The 15,725-nt window shown below is 36.8% G+C and overlaps 1 protein-coding gene across 5 annotated transcripts in view; it reads left to right on the top strand.

The window, feature by feature from the left end:
* LOC114648307 (serine/threonine-protein kinase MRCK alpha-like) overlaps positions 1-15,725 on the top strand; it is a 571,032-nt gene that overhangs the window by 432,293 nt on the left and 123,014 nt on the right. For all 5 annotated transcript variants that reach the window (XM_028797282.2, XM_051925532.1, XM_028797279.2 and 2 more), the window contains 3 exons: positions 4,685-4,795; positions 14,688-14,935; positions 15,504-15,609. In XM_028797282.2, the coding sequence (XP_028653115.1) occupies positions 4,685-4,795; positions 14,688-14,935; positions 15,504-15,609 (465 nt within the window). The remainder of the gene's footprint in view (positions 1-4,684; positions 4,796-14,687; positions 14,936-15,503; positions 15,610-15,725) is intronic.

Below are 15,725 nucleotides of genomic sequence, written 5' to 3'. Positions count from 1 at the left end.
AAAAAAATTATATTTAATTGTGCAACTTTTTTTTAGTGTTAAAATGTAATTAATTCAATTTATTATCATTTTAATGTATTTTTTTTTTAACAATATACTTAACTAGTCATTCGTAATAACTGAAATGTAATTTTAAAAATAAACTAAAAAAAACAATATAGGCTACAGTGCTTGCTTTTTACCAATCTTAAACTCTTACCACACAGTATATACATATTACAATATAAATATACTCTTTGTATTTAAACTGTTACTTACATTTTCTAAAGTTATTTTTGCTGTGAACAACACTTGATTTCTTGGTAAAACTTTGTGTTTAAATACTATAAAACTGTATCTATTACTTGTTTATTGTTATGTTCTTTTGGTCTTCATTACTTTTATAAAGCATGAGTGGAAAAGTTATTTATCTCCATGTAATGTAGCATATCAAGACCCTTGGAAATGATGGTAAAACTACTTGTAAATATGAAGGATTCACAGGTCTTACACTGATGTATGCAATATCAAAAGAAGCATATTCCAAAGTGAAAGTTGCATTGCAGAGATTTTACTGATGCTTTATATGTGTTATTAACACCAAAAGAAGCCTTTGTTAAGGTCTTGTTACATAAAAGTAAATGAGTAATAGATTTTTTGCTGTACCTAAACCAAAGTTTTAGCTGTAATCTCTGAACTTGATAAATGTTGAGTTATAGAGGAACACTGTTACTGTAAGTGCCTTGAAAGACTTTGTAATAAGAGTAGTGGACTGTCTCTTTTTTACATCTTTATCACTGCAACAACTAATAAACTATTTGCTTCTGTACCCATAAGTCTGCTTCATCTTGGCTATCAGAATTTTAACTGCAGTATCTTTCAAATACCAAGAACTATGATTTTATAAATTTGTGCCACATTATTTTAAACACCCTGCTAGTTTAAAAAATCAGCTTGCTTCCATGCATTTTTGCATGTTTAAAAAAGAGTTCCTGAATACATATATAACTCCATGGTTTTCTACTTTATAAAGAGTGCTGCTACTATTATAACTATACTGAAAGCTTTAGACAGATCCTCCGTCATTCAGTTTTCTCCATTCTCATGCATTAAACATAACAGCACACTGTCAATTTTGGGCCATTTGTCCAATGCATTGGTTAGGTATATTGCAATATACTGAGATGTATGCACTGCACCTACATTGTGTCATTTACTAAAACATCAAAACTTGATCTTTTGTCATGACCTGCAACATACTTTAATTGTCTTTCATAAATTTGCATTTTAAACTAAGCAATCAGTTGTACATTGTATCGACCTACTCTGAAAATGTGATGGAGTAGTATAATAATAATAATAACAAAAATAATAAGTTTTATTGATATAGCACTTTTCTCATGCTCAAGGTGAATTATTAGTAAATAAATATTTTTTAAAGGGTGAAAGTATTTGAATTTGAAAATACGGTAAAAAGTACAGTTTCCTACAAAACCTACTCAAATACAACAAAAAAATAAATAAATGTAATTTGTCACCTTCTACCACACTGGCTAGGTATGACTTAAGTTGCTGCAAACTGAAAGGTAATAGTTTAACTGGTGCTTATAAACTTATGTACTCAGGATGACAAGATAACAGCAAGTACAAGAAGTTAACCACTAACTTTTGTCAGATTCTGTCAATACCAATAAAAATTAGTGTAAAGAAAATGAAAATTATGAAGACTGCAAAGAACAGGTACTATGTTTGAAATTGCAAGTGAGATTTAACACAAAAGTATTAGAGCAAGTGTGTCAGTTTAAATAAAGAAGATAGATGTTATTAGAAACAGAAAGAAATTAAATTGAATTGCAATGGCCAAAGATGTGTTCAGCAACAGAAAACTTCTCATCACCACCAAACTGATTAGAAAACAGAAAATGTAAAGTTGTGGAGTGTTTTACTTTATGGAGCAAACACGTGAATGCTAAGGAAAACAGCTATTAAATGTTTGAAAGCATGTAAGGTGTGGTTTTGGAGAAGAATGGAGAAAATATAGTAGTAATAAGTAGGAGTAGTAATAATAAGGTGGTACTGAGAAAATAGGAGAGGAAAGAAAATTCCTGGGGAGTGGACACCATTCTCGTTCAAACCAGTCCCCTATTTAGCTGTGAATGAAACCCATTATTGAACTATTTTGATGGTTAGTGATCTCATTCTACCACTCCAGTCATTTCCAAAACTGATATTCTTTTTTCTGAGATCACCATCCAGTTGCTTTAGACCAGAGTAGATCTACAGTGCATCCGGAAAGTATTCACAGCGCATCAGTTTTTCCACATTTTTTTATGTTACAGCCTTATTCCAAAATGAATTAAATTCATTTTTTTCCTCAGAATTCTACACACAACACCCCATAATGACAACATGAAAAAAGTTTACTTGAGATTTTTGCAAATTTATTAAAAATAAAAAAATTGAGAAGGCACATGTACATAAGTATTCACAGCCTTTTCTGTGAAGCTCAAAATTGAACTCAGGTGCATCCTGTTTCCCCTGATCATCCTTGAGATGTTTCTGCAGCTTAATTGGAGTCCACCTGTGGTGAATTCAGTTGATTGGACATGATTTGGAAAGACACACACCTGTCTATATAAGGTCCCACAGTTGACAGTTCATGTCAGAGCACAAACCAAGCATGAAGTCAAAGGAATTGTCTGTAGACCTCCGAGACAGGATTGTCTCGAGGCACAAATCTGGGGAAGGTTACAGAAAAATTTCTGCTGCTTTGAAGGTCCCACTGAGCACAGTGGCCTCCATCGTCCGTAAGTGGAAGAAGTTCGAAACCACCAGGACTCTTCCTAGAGCTGGCTGGCCATCTAAACTGAGCGATCGGGGGAGAAGGGCCTTAATCAGGGAGGTGACCAAGAACCCGATGGTCACTCTGTCAGAGCTCCAGAGGTCCTCTGTGGAGAGAGGAGAACCTTCCAGAAGGACAACCATCTCTGCAGCAATCCACCAATCAGGCCTGAATGGTAGAGTGGCTAGACGGAAGCCACTCCTTAGTAAAAGGCACATGGCAGCCCGACTGGAGTTTGCCAAAAGGCACCTGAAGGACTCTCAGACCATGAGAAAGAAAATTCTCTGGTCTGATGAGACAAAGATTGAACTCTTTGGTGTGAATGCCAGGTGTCACGTTTGGAGGAAACCAGGCACCGCTCATCACCAAGCCAATACCATCCCTAAAGTGAAGCATGGTGGTGGCAGCATCATGCTGTGGGGATGTTTTTCAGCGGCAGGGACTGGGAGACTTGTCAGGATAAAGGGAAAGATGACTGCAGCAATGTACAGAGACATCCTGGATGAAAACCTGCTCCAGAGCGCTCTTGACCTCAGACTGGGGCGATGGTTCATCTTTCAGCAGGACAACGACCCTAAGCACACAGCCAAGATATCAAAGGAGTGGTTTCAGGACAACTCTGTGAATGTCCTTGAGTGGCCCAGCCAGAGCCCAGACTTGAATCCGATTGAACATCTCTGGAGAGATCTTAAAATGGCTGTGCACCGACGCAGCTTGAGAGGTGCTGCAAAGAGGAATGGGCGAAACTGGCCAAGGATAGGTGTGCCAAGCTTGTGGCATCATATTCAAAAAGACTTGAGGCTGTAATTGCTGCCAAAGGTGCACCAACAAAGTATTGAGCAAAAGCTGTGAATACTTATGTACATGTGATTTCTCAGTTTTTATTTTTAATAAATTTGCAAAAACCTCAAGTAAACTTTTTTCACGTTGTCATTATGGGGTGTTGTGTGTAGAATTCTGAGGAAAAAAATGAATTTAATCCATTTTGGAATAAGGCTGTAACATAACAAAATGTGGAAAAAGTGATGCGCTGTGAATACTTTCCGGATGCACTATACCTTTTCTCATGATTTGACACACCTTTCTATGAAGTTCAAGACTTAATGAGCTAATCCAACCAATTCGGTGCAAGTAATCAGTATTGAGCAGTTACATGCATTCAAATCAGCAAAATTACAAGGGTACCCAAATTTTTGCACAGCCAGTTTTTCACATTTGATTTAATTTCATACAACTAAATACTGCTTCACTAAAAATCTTTGTTCAGAAAACACCCCAATACTCAGATGTTCCTAGGAAATGAAAGGCATACCACTGTTATCTTTTTTTGTTGAAAGCAGAGTAAATTATTATGCAGGCTGAGAGGGGTTCCCAAACTTTTTCATATGACTGTATTTAGGGTTTAAACTATAAAAATAGGCATTTTTTAACCACATTCATAATTCATGGTTTTTCACAATTCGCAGGTGCTCTAGGAACGTAAACCCTGTGAATTTCGAAGGTGTACTGTATTCAGTTTTATTCTCTCAGTCATGTTCACGTTCAAACAAGATTTGAGGCTGTAATTGCTGCTAAAGGTGCATCGACAAAGTATTGAGCAAAGGCTTTGAATACTTATGTACATGGGATTTCTCAGTTTTTTTTATTTTTAATAAATTTACAAAAACCTCAAACATTTTTTCACGTTGTCATTATGGGGTGTTGTGTGTAGAATTCTGAGGAAAAAAATGAATTTAATCCATTTTGGAATAAGGCTGTAAGATAACAAAATGTGGAAAAAGTGATTTCTATAATTTAGGAACTTCAAAATAAAGCTAACTAACACTTAACAGTATCAAACATCATTTTTCTGTTCTTTTCCAGCTTGAAGCACAAGCAGAAGCAGCATCAGCAGAATCTTCAAAAGAAAAGAAACTAAGAGAGAGAAGTGAGCAGTATGCTAAACAACTTGAAGAAGAGCTAGAAGGACTAAAGGTGCAGTGAATTTTCTAAACTGAAACAAAGTTACATTGCATTTTAAGTACATTGTGGCACACTTAAAGAAATGAGTGATCGGTAGTTTTTCCAGTTTCTTTTTATAGTTAACAGAATCTCAAGGCATTTTATCAAGTTAGATATAATTTATTAAATTATCATTCCATACTGTGAGTTATGACAGGTATGAAATAAACAAAGAAACAATGTTCATCTTATTATTTATTTATTTTTATTTCAGGCCTTTATTTTATTAGTGGCCAGTAATGTACTGTGCATGTTATAGTCACTGCTTTTTAAGCTGTTAAGTTTATAGTTGCGTAACTATACCTAAACTTTTCTATAAATTGTATTATACAAAATACAAGCACGCCACATAACCTTTAATATTATGTTCCTGTCATATCTGCTAATGGGCATCATTTAATAACTTCATTTTACATAGTGTTATTAAAAACACTAAAACACTAAAAACAGCACCATTGCAAGCCAATCACAATTACATTGGTCTGAGAAAATGACAAAAATAAACACAATCATAGCTACATCCTTCTGTTCTGCTGTAACCTTAATTAATTTTTTAATTGGATATGGCATAATAAAACTAATAATAAGTCTTACATCATGAAACTGTCAGTTAACGATGATTGATGTCTGCAGTTAAAAGTCAGTAAGAGAAACCAGCTGACCTGTCCACTCCACCTTGTACAGATGTTATTAGACATTTATTTAATATAGTGCCATTACTTGCATTGTTAAAGTTAAAAACTATAACAGTTCTGTACTTTGCACTACATATGTATTATATTGTGTTTATAGCAAAGCCCTGGTATTTTTAAACTGAGCCTTGTTTGTAGCTTTCTTCTTTGTTTTTAGCTGTCATGCTGAGTCTGTATTTCTAGGTCTATAAAATGAGCATCCAGTATAAAAATATAATTTTAGCAGCTGTACATTAGTAACTGACTTTTCAACCATTAGTACCTGGCAACTTTTGAACATGATATAAAGCTATGCTGAAATGACTGCTCGCCTGATAAATCTCACCTGGTGCACCTGGAAATGTCCTTTCCTCTTAAGCTGTATGCAGTTTCACTTTCACTTTTTTGATGGTGATTCAAAAGTCTGCTGCTGCCGGTGACTTTTGTTTCCCTAAACGTTGTTCTTTTTTCTTGTTCAGTGTTCTTAATCCACCATGTACCTGCTTATTCAAGCCACCATCATGACCTTATATCTTATTTGTGCACTGATGAAACCATCTACACCTGAATAGGTGCACATTGACTGAAGAGGAATCAATTCATTACCTGTGTCAGTAACATCAGTAAAAGTGTGAATGCAAGTTGCATTCATTTAAATATTAGCAAGGCAGGACTGCTTCTTTTAGAGATTCCATCACACCTCAAGAGAACATTTCCCATGGAGTATTGAATCCCCCGAAATCATCACATCAACTTAAGTGAAAGACCTTGGCATTACCCCTTGACCCTGAATTGAACTATTAGTCTCACATCTCTTCTGTGGTCAAGATTTCATTCTTCCTGGTGTATAATATTTCTAATTCTAGTTGCTCTTTGCATTGTCATGATTTCATCAATTTTCATTTGTATTACTCTAGCACTTTCCTTAGTCAACTTTTCTTCCCAATGAATCAGCAGAGAGCAATATGTTGAAAAGGCAATTGTTACAATACTGACTTGAACTAAACACAGGGATTCTGTTGTATTTCATCTGGCTCAAATGCACTGGCGTCCTTTTGGAAAGAGGTTCCCCTATAAAAATATATATAGAAACAACTTTAGTGCTTATCAACACTGCTTACTCTGTAAAAACCAGTGAGGACTTATATTTTTTTTCTGATGCCAGCAAATGCTCACAACACAAATCTTGAAAAAACATCTGTGATTCCTCCTCCTTGGAATTCTACCAAGATAAGTTCTGCTAGGCCTCCTTAACATTTAAATTAAATTTAAAGACATGTGTCTTCTTTTTTGAATTCTAGAAATGTTCACTCAGTATCTGCTTTCTCAAATATACAATATTTCGCAATTTAATTGCATCTATAATAGTATTGAATTTTTTCTGTTCTTCATTTTTGATGTTATGTATTATTCTAGACACTCTTAGTGTCCATAAATACTGTAATCTTGCCACTACTTGAAGTAGTTTTACTCTGGACCACTAATTTGGCACATTCATATTGTATTGTTATATTGCTTGCCTTGTAAAGTGCCTGTGACTGTAAGATGATATTAAATTTAGGCATATAAAAGCTGCTTCTGCATTAATAAAATATCACATCCAGTTCTGTATACAGCGATCAGCCATAACGTTAAAACCATTGACAAGTGAAGTGAATAACATTGATTATCTCGTTATAGTAGCACCTGTTAGGCAACAAGTCAACAGTTTTTGAGGGTAATGTGTTGAAAGCAGGAAAATGGACAAGCATTAGGATCTGAGACACTTTTACAAGGACCAGATTATGATGGCTAGATGTCTGGGTCAGAGCATCTCCCAAATGGCAGGTCTTATGGGGTGTTCCTAATATGTAGTGGTTAGTGCCTACCAAAAGTGGCTCAAGGAAGGATAACTTGTGAACCAGGGATAGGATGATGGGCTCATTGATGCACATGGAGAACAAAGGCTTGCCTGTCTTTCCTGACCCAACAGAAAAGTTGCTGTAGTACAAATTGCTTAAAAACATAAGGCTGACCATGAGAGAAAGGTGTTAGAATACACAGTGCATCACAGGTTGCTGCATGTTGGGGTTCTTAGCCACAGGCTGGTCAGAGTGCCCATGCTCACCCTGTCCACTGCCAAATGCACGTACATTGGGCATGTGAGTGTGAGAACTGGAAGAATGTGGCCTGGTTTGATGTATCACGTTTTTTTCTTTAACATATGGACAGACGGGTGCATGTGCATTTACCTGGGGAAGAGTTAGCAGCAGGATGCACTACCGGAAGATGGCAAGCCAGTGGGGGCAGTGTGATGCACTGGACAATATTCTGCTAAGAAACCTTGGTCTCTGGCATTTATTGGATGTTATTTTGACACATACTGGCTATCTAATGATTGTTGTAGACCACATACACCAATTATTTGCAACGGTATTCCTATTGATATTTGCTTATGTCAGTAGGATAATGCACCCAGCCACACTGCAAAAATTGTTCAAGAATTTCATGAAGAACATGACAACGAGTTCAAGGTGTTGACTTGGCCTCCAGATTTCAATCCAATCATGCAACAATGGGATATACTGGAAAAACAAGTATGATCCGTGGCAGCCCCACCTCAGCGTGCAGGACTTAATGAATCTGCTACTAATGCCTTGGTGCTAGATACCGAAGGACACATTCAAAGGTTTTGTGGAGTCCATGCCTCAATGGGTCACAGCTGTTTTGTCAGCATGAGAGAAACCAACCTACACAATATTAGACAAGTGGTTTTAATTTTGTGGCAGATCCAGTGTATATGGAAGTGAGACCTGGGATTAGTTGTATGAAATGTTTAGTTAATATCTCCTTGTTTTAATTGGCTAAATTAAGTCTTGTAGACTAAAGAGTACAGTAATCCCTCCTCCATCGCGGGGGTTGTGTTCCAGAGCCACCCGCGAAATAAGAAAATCCGCGAAGTAGAAACCATATGGTTATTTTTATATTGTCATGCTTGGGTCACAGATTTGCGCAGAAACACAAGAGGTTGTAGAGAGACAGGAACATTATTCAAACACTGCAAACAAACATTTGTCTCTTTTTCAAAAGTTTAAACTGTGCTACATGACAAGACAGAGATGACAGTTCCATCTCACAATTAAAAGAATGCAAACATATCTTCCTCTTCAAAGGAGTGCGTGTCAGGAGCACAGAATGTCACATAGATAGAGAAAACAATCTCTAGCAAACAAATCAATAGGGCTGTTTGGCTTTTAAGTATGGGAGGCACCGCGGCACAAAGCTGTTGAAGGCGGCAGCTCACACCCCCTCCGTCAGTAGCAGGGAGAGAGAGAGAGAGAGAGACAGAGTTTGTTTTTCAGTCAAAAATCAATACGTGCCCTTCGAGCTTTTAAGTATGCGAAGCACCGTGCAGCATGTCGTTTCAGGAAGCAGCTGCACAAAAGATAGCAACGTGAAGATAATCTTTCAACATTTTTAGACGAGCGTCCATATCGTCTAGGTGTGCGAACAGCCCCCCTGCTCAATCCCCCTACATCAGGATCAGAGAACGTCAGCGCAAGAGAGACAGAGAAAAGTAAGTTGGGTAGCTTCTCAGCCATCTGCCAATAGCGTCCCTTGTATGAAATCAACTGGGCAAACCAACTGAGGAAGCATGTACCAGAAATTAAAAGACCCATTGTCCGCAGAAATCCGCGAACCAGCAAAAAATCTGCGATATATATTTAAATATACTTACATATAAAATCCGCGATGGAGTGAAGCCACGAAAGGCGAAGCGCGATATAGCGAGGGATCACTGTACACTATAGAAATTATCAGAATGAAGTAACCCTCTGTATGTTATACTTTATTGCGTCTTTCAGGCAGGAACTCTTTAAGTGTTGTTTTTCTTTTCTTTTCACCTGCTCATCCAGGTGCAACACACAAGGTCTGAACTGACCAGGCTACCTTATTCCTTGTTCAGTATATTGCATGCTCCTCTAATACCAGAGAAGTAGCTGTTTTACTCAAAGTCTCCCCATGTCTTTGAGCGAATCACATTATCGCAGAAAAAGTCCAGCAGCCCCATCTAAGAATCTCATTTCAGTTACTTGTATGCCATTCTTTCAGATACTATAGAGTAGGGCTAAGCTGATGGTCAGTGATATCACCAATCGCTAATTGACTGAACACATTGTAAATGTAAATAAATATCATTGACTAGTTTCAAACATTTATTGAAATTTCCTAAACATGCCAAACTACAGCCGTCAGACTTTTTTTTTTTTTTTGCAAGCCTCAAGAAAGCTGTCAGGCACTCCTATTTGCAGCAAGAAGTGAGTGAGATTCCTGTGCTTAGCTGATTTAGCAAGAAGGATCTGCATTACTTCCACCAAGAAACTGGTTTTAAAAAATTGTGGTGATGTATGGGTGTGAGGCTGTGCAGCTGGTTGTTATTGAGTTTAGAAGGAGTGCCCTGTACAGTGGAACTGAAGCAATTTCCCCCATAGGATTGTATGTAAATAAAATTTATCTGTTCCAGACCATACAAACTGTATGTAAATATATATTTTTTTTTTAAGTTTTAAGCACAAATATAGTTAATTAAACCATAGAATGCACAGCGTAATAGTAAACTAAATGTAAAAACATTGAATAACACTGAGAAAACCTTGAACAACAGAGAAAACTAACACTGCAATAGTTTGCGCTATAGAGATACCAACCGCTGGCTAAAAACACTTTTTTTTAATGAGTTTTAAGCACAGGGAAAAAAATGAACATTTGAAAAAATCCGTAATTTAATAAACCACCAAGTGTGGTGGCTCTGAGGCTAAGGATCTGCGCTGGTATCCTGAAGGTTGCCGGTTCGAATCCCCGTCACTGCCAAAAGAGATCCTGCTCTGCTGGGCCCTTGAGCAAGGCCCTTAACCTGTAATTGCTCCAGGGGCGCTGTACAATGGCTGACCCTGCGCTCTGACCCCAAGGGGTATGCGAAAACTACCAAATTCCTAATACAAGTAATTGTATAAGGCGAAATAAAGAACAAAAAAAAAAAAAAAGTAACATTGCAACAATGCACGCTATGTACTGATCACTGTAAACAGAAGTGAAAACAAAATCAAGCCCAGTGCATTCTTTAACTGCCTTCCTACCTTATGCGTCCAGCTCTCTCTCTCACGCTGCCTGTGAGTGCGTCTCTCTGTCTCTCGCGCTGCCTGTGAGTGCGTCTCTCTCTCTCTCGCACTGCCTGTGTGTGTGCGCCTCTCTCTCTCTCTCGCGCTGCCTGTGTGTGTGTGTCTCTCTCTTGCATGCCTGTGTGTGTGTGTGTGTCTCTCTCGTGTGTGTGTCGCACTCTCTGTCTCTTGCTCGCTGCATAGGAAATGCACAGGAGGAGACTGAACATGTACAAACCGAAAGGGAAACTGGCTTGTTCATATACCGAATGTGTGGTTGTGAACCGAGGCAAAAGTTTGACAAACTTTTTGGTCGTAAGCTGATTTGTATGTGTACCAAGACGTTCGTGAACCGAGGTTCCACTGTAGTTGAGGCAATACAGCCTGATCACTGTATCATGTACAACGTTTTAATGGGAAGAATACTTGTAGCACCATGCCACTGTAGTACTCACAGACTCCGTGTGCCCATGGGTTTTCGCTCTTTACATCACTCTTTTAGGTAGCTCACTATCCTTAAAATGGCTCACTGTGGCTGTACAAGTTGGAATTTGTTTGCCCCTTTGAAAGGGTCCCCTGAAGCTACTAATTTGTGTGATGGAATGTCAGCTCATGATGTGGGTAACTGGCCCGCAGGTTAATGCAACTTGTCAGTGATACTATTATTCATTCACAATCCATTTTTTGAACCTGCTTATTCTAGGCAGCGTTGCCAGGCAGCTGGAGCTTTTTCTTGTAGTGTTATATTTTACGTAATCAATGCAGTGAGATTTGGGTGCTCGGAAAGGAAAATGGCAGTGTGGTTGGGCAGTGCTTGAAGTGTGCCAGTACCAGTGGTGCTTGAAGCTTCAAGAGGACCCCGACACCTTTGATATCATATACTAATATACAGTCAGACCCCGCTTAACACGGGGGATATGTTCCAAGAAATCACAGCACTAAACGAAACAGCGTTAAACAAGGTCATCTTAACACATAAATAATGGGGATAGGTGAAACAAGACAGAGAATAAAAAAGTTTATCATATTTTTTTTTTTTTATTTTGCAACATGTAACATTATAATTAAATACTTTTTATTACATTAATTATACACATTTTTTATTGCTGATATTGATTTTTATTCATAAGTCTTTCATGAAAATTAAAATATTCCAGTAAATACATAAATTATGTTTGTGATGGATCTTAATGTCGCTGGAAATGCAGCAGCTGCTTCTGTATCTCCACTTGCCACTTCTCCAGTAATCTGTATGTTATGAAGATTGTTTCTGTTTTTAAATCGATGGAACCATCCTCGACTAGCTATGAAATTTTCACTGGTGTCGCCTTTTTCATTCTGAATTTAGTTAAAAATTGATTTAGCTTTTTCCATTATGATTGCTTGACTTAATGGCATATTGTGTTCGATTTCATCGTCAATCCAGATAAAAAGTCGTTTTTCCGTTTCCTCAATCACATTGCTTCTGGAACGGGTAATTTTTGTTGTAGAAGTTGTTGTGGTTGTAGTTGCTGATGATACGATTTTCTCTTTATTTATTAAAGACAAATATGTACTATAGCTGAAATATGATTTTTTTTCTCAGTAATGTATACTGAATCACACTTTTGGTCCAGAAGATGTAACAAAGAGAATAACTGAGGATGTTTGAGTCAAAGTAATTAGTAACTTCTAGTTTCCTGATGGTAGATATTTACTCAAAATTTATTTTATGATAAGGCAGATTCTAATTTGAGAGTTTCGTGCCGGTGCAACATCATGATTTGTATCAATTTTAAATTAACTTGGAATGAATCACTTTTGAATCATTGTGATTACATTACCAAATACTGCCATGTGTACTGAGCTGCAAACTATTGCGTCCAAAATAAAATTCCTTCACACTGCTGCCCCACCACCCAGTGCAGATGGTTTCTGCAGTACATGGGTAGAACACTTAATTATTGGTAATCCACAAGCTACTCTCCATCTCTTTACCCATGACCACCCTCCCACTCTCCAAAACAAGAGAAACAATGGTAATGTAGATTGTCGATATTTAAAATGACGATGTGAACTTTTAAGCCAATGCAACACTCTACTACAGAAACCTTGTGACCATTTTCTGATTACATGGGTTCTGCTCTACCCCCAGTCTATCAAAACATTCACAAAACTGCAGCTTCTGTGCAATTTCATTGGTCAGTCTCACAATCTCTCATGCCCTCACTCATGTACAAGACCCTAGGACAAGGGAGTCTCTCACATTTGAGGCACCTGATCCTACCAACTTACAGAGATCAAGCCACTCTTTTGCCAAAGAGGACCACAACCTCAGATTTAGAAGTATTCATTCCTGGCCACACTGAGTCAGACACACATCAGAAATCACTGAGGCCAAGAGGATGATATTATCCGCAGAAAACAAAGGAGCAACCTTTGGGTTCCCAGACTGAGTACTGTTTAGGCCTTAGTGGAACCTTTATATTCCATCTTTGAAACTGATGAACAGTATGTGAGGTGAGGTATCCTTTGCAGCATCCTTTGCTTGTTCTCTCTTCTTAGAACACCATTCTTTCCATTAAATATTATGAGGTAGAAGGTCATGAGTATTTTCTAAATCCAGAAAGCACAAGCATAACAAGACTATAAAATTTCCATAACCTCGGAAAGAACAAACATTTGTTCCATTGTTGCGCAGTCAGAACTAAATCTATATTGTTCCTTCTGGCTTTGAGATTCAAATGTGTGACAGAATTTCTGTTACAGTACTCTGGCATAGGCTTTCTCAAGGAGTCTTAGGTTATGTAAGCTCTCATTAATTGCGCTATATCCACAACGCCCCTTTTCAGAAAAGTCTTTGCTTTCCACACAGCATTGGAGAGATGTGTTAAGCAGAGCATTCTCTACTAGCTTTTTGCACTAGTAGCCAGATTTCATCCACCTCTAGATGTCAAACAGGCAAGTTTAATATTTATAGTAAATATATATAGTACTTCCTGATGCACTTCTAGAATCAGTGAAAGTTGGATTAAATGTATTTAAAAAGGTAAGGTTTACAATAGGTCATGGAAAAATATGTAGAAAACAACACAAAAATGTTTATCATCATAGGGCAGCCCAGTGGTTCAACAGTTAGTTTTTATAGCTTTGACCCATTTTGGATTTTAGACAGACAAGCTTTTTGTCAGGAATTTCTATGACCTCACTTCCTGCAGTTTACTCCCAAAGGCCAAAAATAAGGGCTTGGTTGGTAAATCTAAAATTAACCGGTATGAATGACTGCAGGTCTACACTGCAGTATGTTGGTACTATGTGTAAGATTGCATCTGCCTTGATGGTCTCTGCAAAAAAAACAGGTTCAAAAATATAGGAGAATAGATGAATCAATTAGTTTTTATTTTTTGTTGAAAATTTTAAAAATGTAAACTGCTGGAAAATACTTTTTAGGGACATAGGTGGGAAATTGGTGTAGAAAAATAATTTAAAACTTCAAAGGTTTTAAACTCTTTCAGATCAACATTACTTACTAAAATTCTGATTATTTGTGTTAGCAACTATACAATCTGTCAAGAAGTGAAAAATTAAATCAGAGAACCTGCACCCCAACTTGTCATCCTAAGCAAGATTTTAAACTAAATTTCTTGGAAATGAGGAAGTTGCAAATGTTGCTTTACTCTTGATTTTTCTTTATTTCATTGCACATAAGTACAAATTTCCATGTTTCACATATTCAGATTTTTTATATACTTGGTAACCATATCTGGATTGTTTAAAATAACAAGGTTGATACTGTTTATTTTAGAACATTCTCTTATAACAAAGATACTTCCAGTCAAACTATGAAAAACTTTCTCAGTAAAACATTAAACAATCTATTTGTGATAACAAAAGTATTTATAAATGTATATTTTGTTTCAGAATATTGGCCAATAAATTAAATTACTGTATATACTTAAGTGGTTCAGATGTCACCCATTTGATTACACCCTGATTGCCATTATTTTGAGAAACACTATTTTGTATATAGTTATTAATTCTATGTCCTCGTTTTCCTCTTAATATAAATTTGAACAGCAAAAGCAAGTAGGTCGGTCCCCTGGGATCAGCAATGTGGAGCATCAGCAAGAGATTGCCAAGCTCAGGTCTGACCTGGAGAAGAAGAGTGTATTTTATGAAGAAGAGCTGTCTAAGCGGGAGATGATGCATGCGAATGAGCTTAAAAACTTGAGAAAGGAGCTGAGGGATGCCGAGAGTCAGCAGCTGACACTCAAGAAGGAAATAATGATTCTGAAGGATAAGTTAGATAAGACCCGAAGAGAGAGGTAAGTAAATATTTTGCTTCCGTATGATGATATGTTTTAGTGTGATTGGTACATTACAGAATCACTTTTCCCATTTGCAGTTTATATGAATTAACATGAGTTTACCACTTCCTTTGCCCCCTTTTTTTACAGTCATTATAGTTTTATCCATTATATACTTCAAATTTATTACTGAATGTAATATACCCATTACATTGAACTTCTTATTTATATGTGGTTCTCAAAGTAAAGATACAATTTAGAATGAAATTGATAGAAAATGAGAAGACAGAGAAAAGCCGTGTTCCAAATTGGTACTGACACAGTATTAAAGAAAAAAAAAACTTGGATGATTTTGTTACAGTAGATTTCTGAACACTTTTTAATCAGTATGATTAGACTACATGACAATGCATTTGATAGGGACACTTAATAATGTGTTGCAAAAATAAAAGTGTTTTCATTTCTACAGAGTTGTGTATGTGTTTGCTTAATCACTTCTGTATTATGGGTGTAACCTATGAGATATATGTAACATAAGGAATCATATTTTTTTTATCAATTTGCTTTTCACTTTTTTTTTTTATAGTCAAAGTGAAAAGGAAGAATTTGAGACTGAATTTAAGCAAAAATATGAAAGAGAGAGAATATTATTGATGGAGGAGAACAAAAAACTTTCAAATGAATTAGATAAGGTGAGACTTATAAATGGTTAAGCTAGTAATCTTGCATTGGAAAATGTACACGTTTTGTTTGCAGTTACTAAATAGCTTTATATATTCTAATGTAAAAGAAAGCATTTTGATTCCAT

This window comes from Erpetoichthys calabaricus, chromosome 3 (assembly GCF_900747795.2).
Source record: "Erpetoichthys calabaricus chromosome 3, fErpCal1.3, whole genome shotgun sequence".
Taxonomy (NCBI): Eukaryota; Metazoa; Chordata; class Cladistia; order Polypteriformes; family Polypteridae; genus Erpetoichthys; species Erpetoichthys calabaricus.
This window is presented reverse-complemented; position numbering and strand designations above follow the sequence as displayed.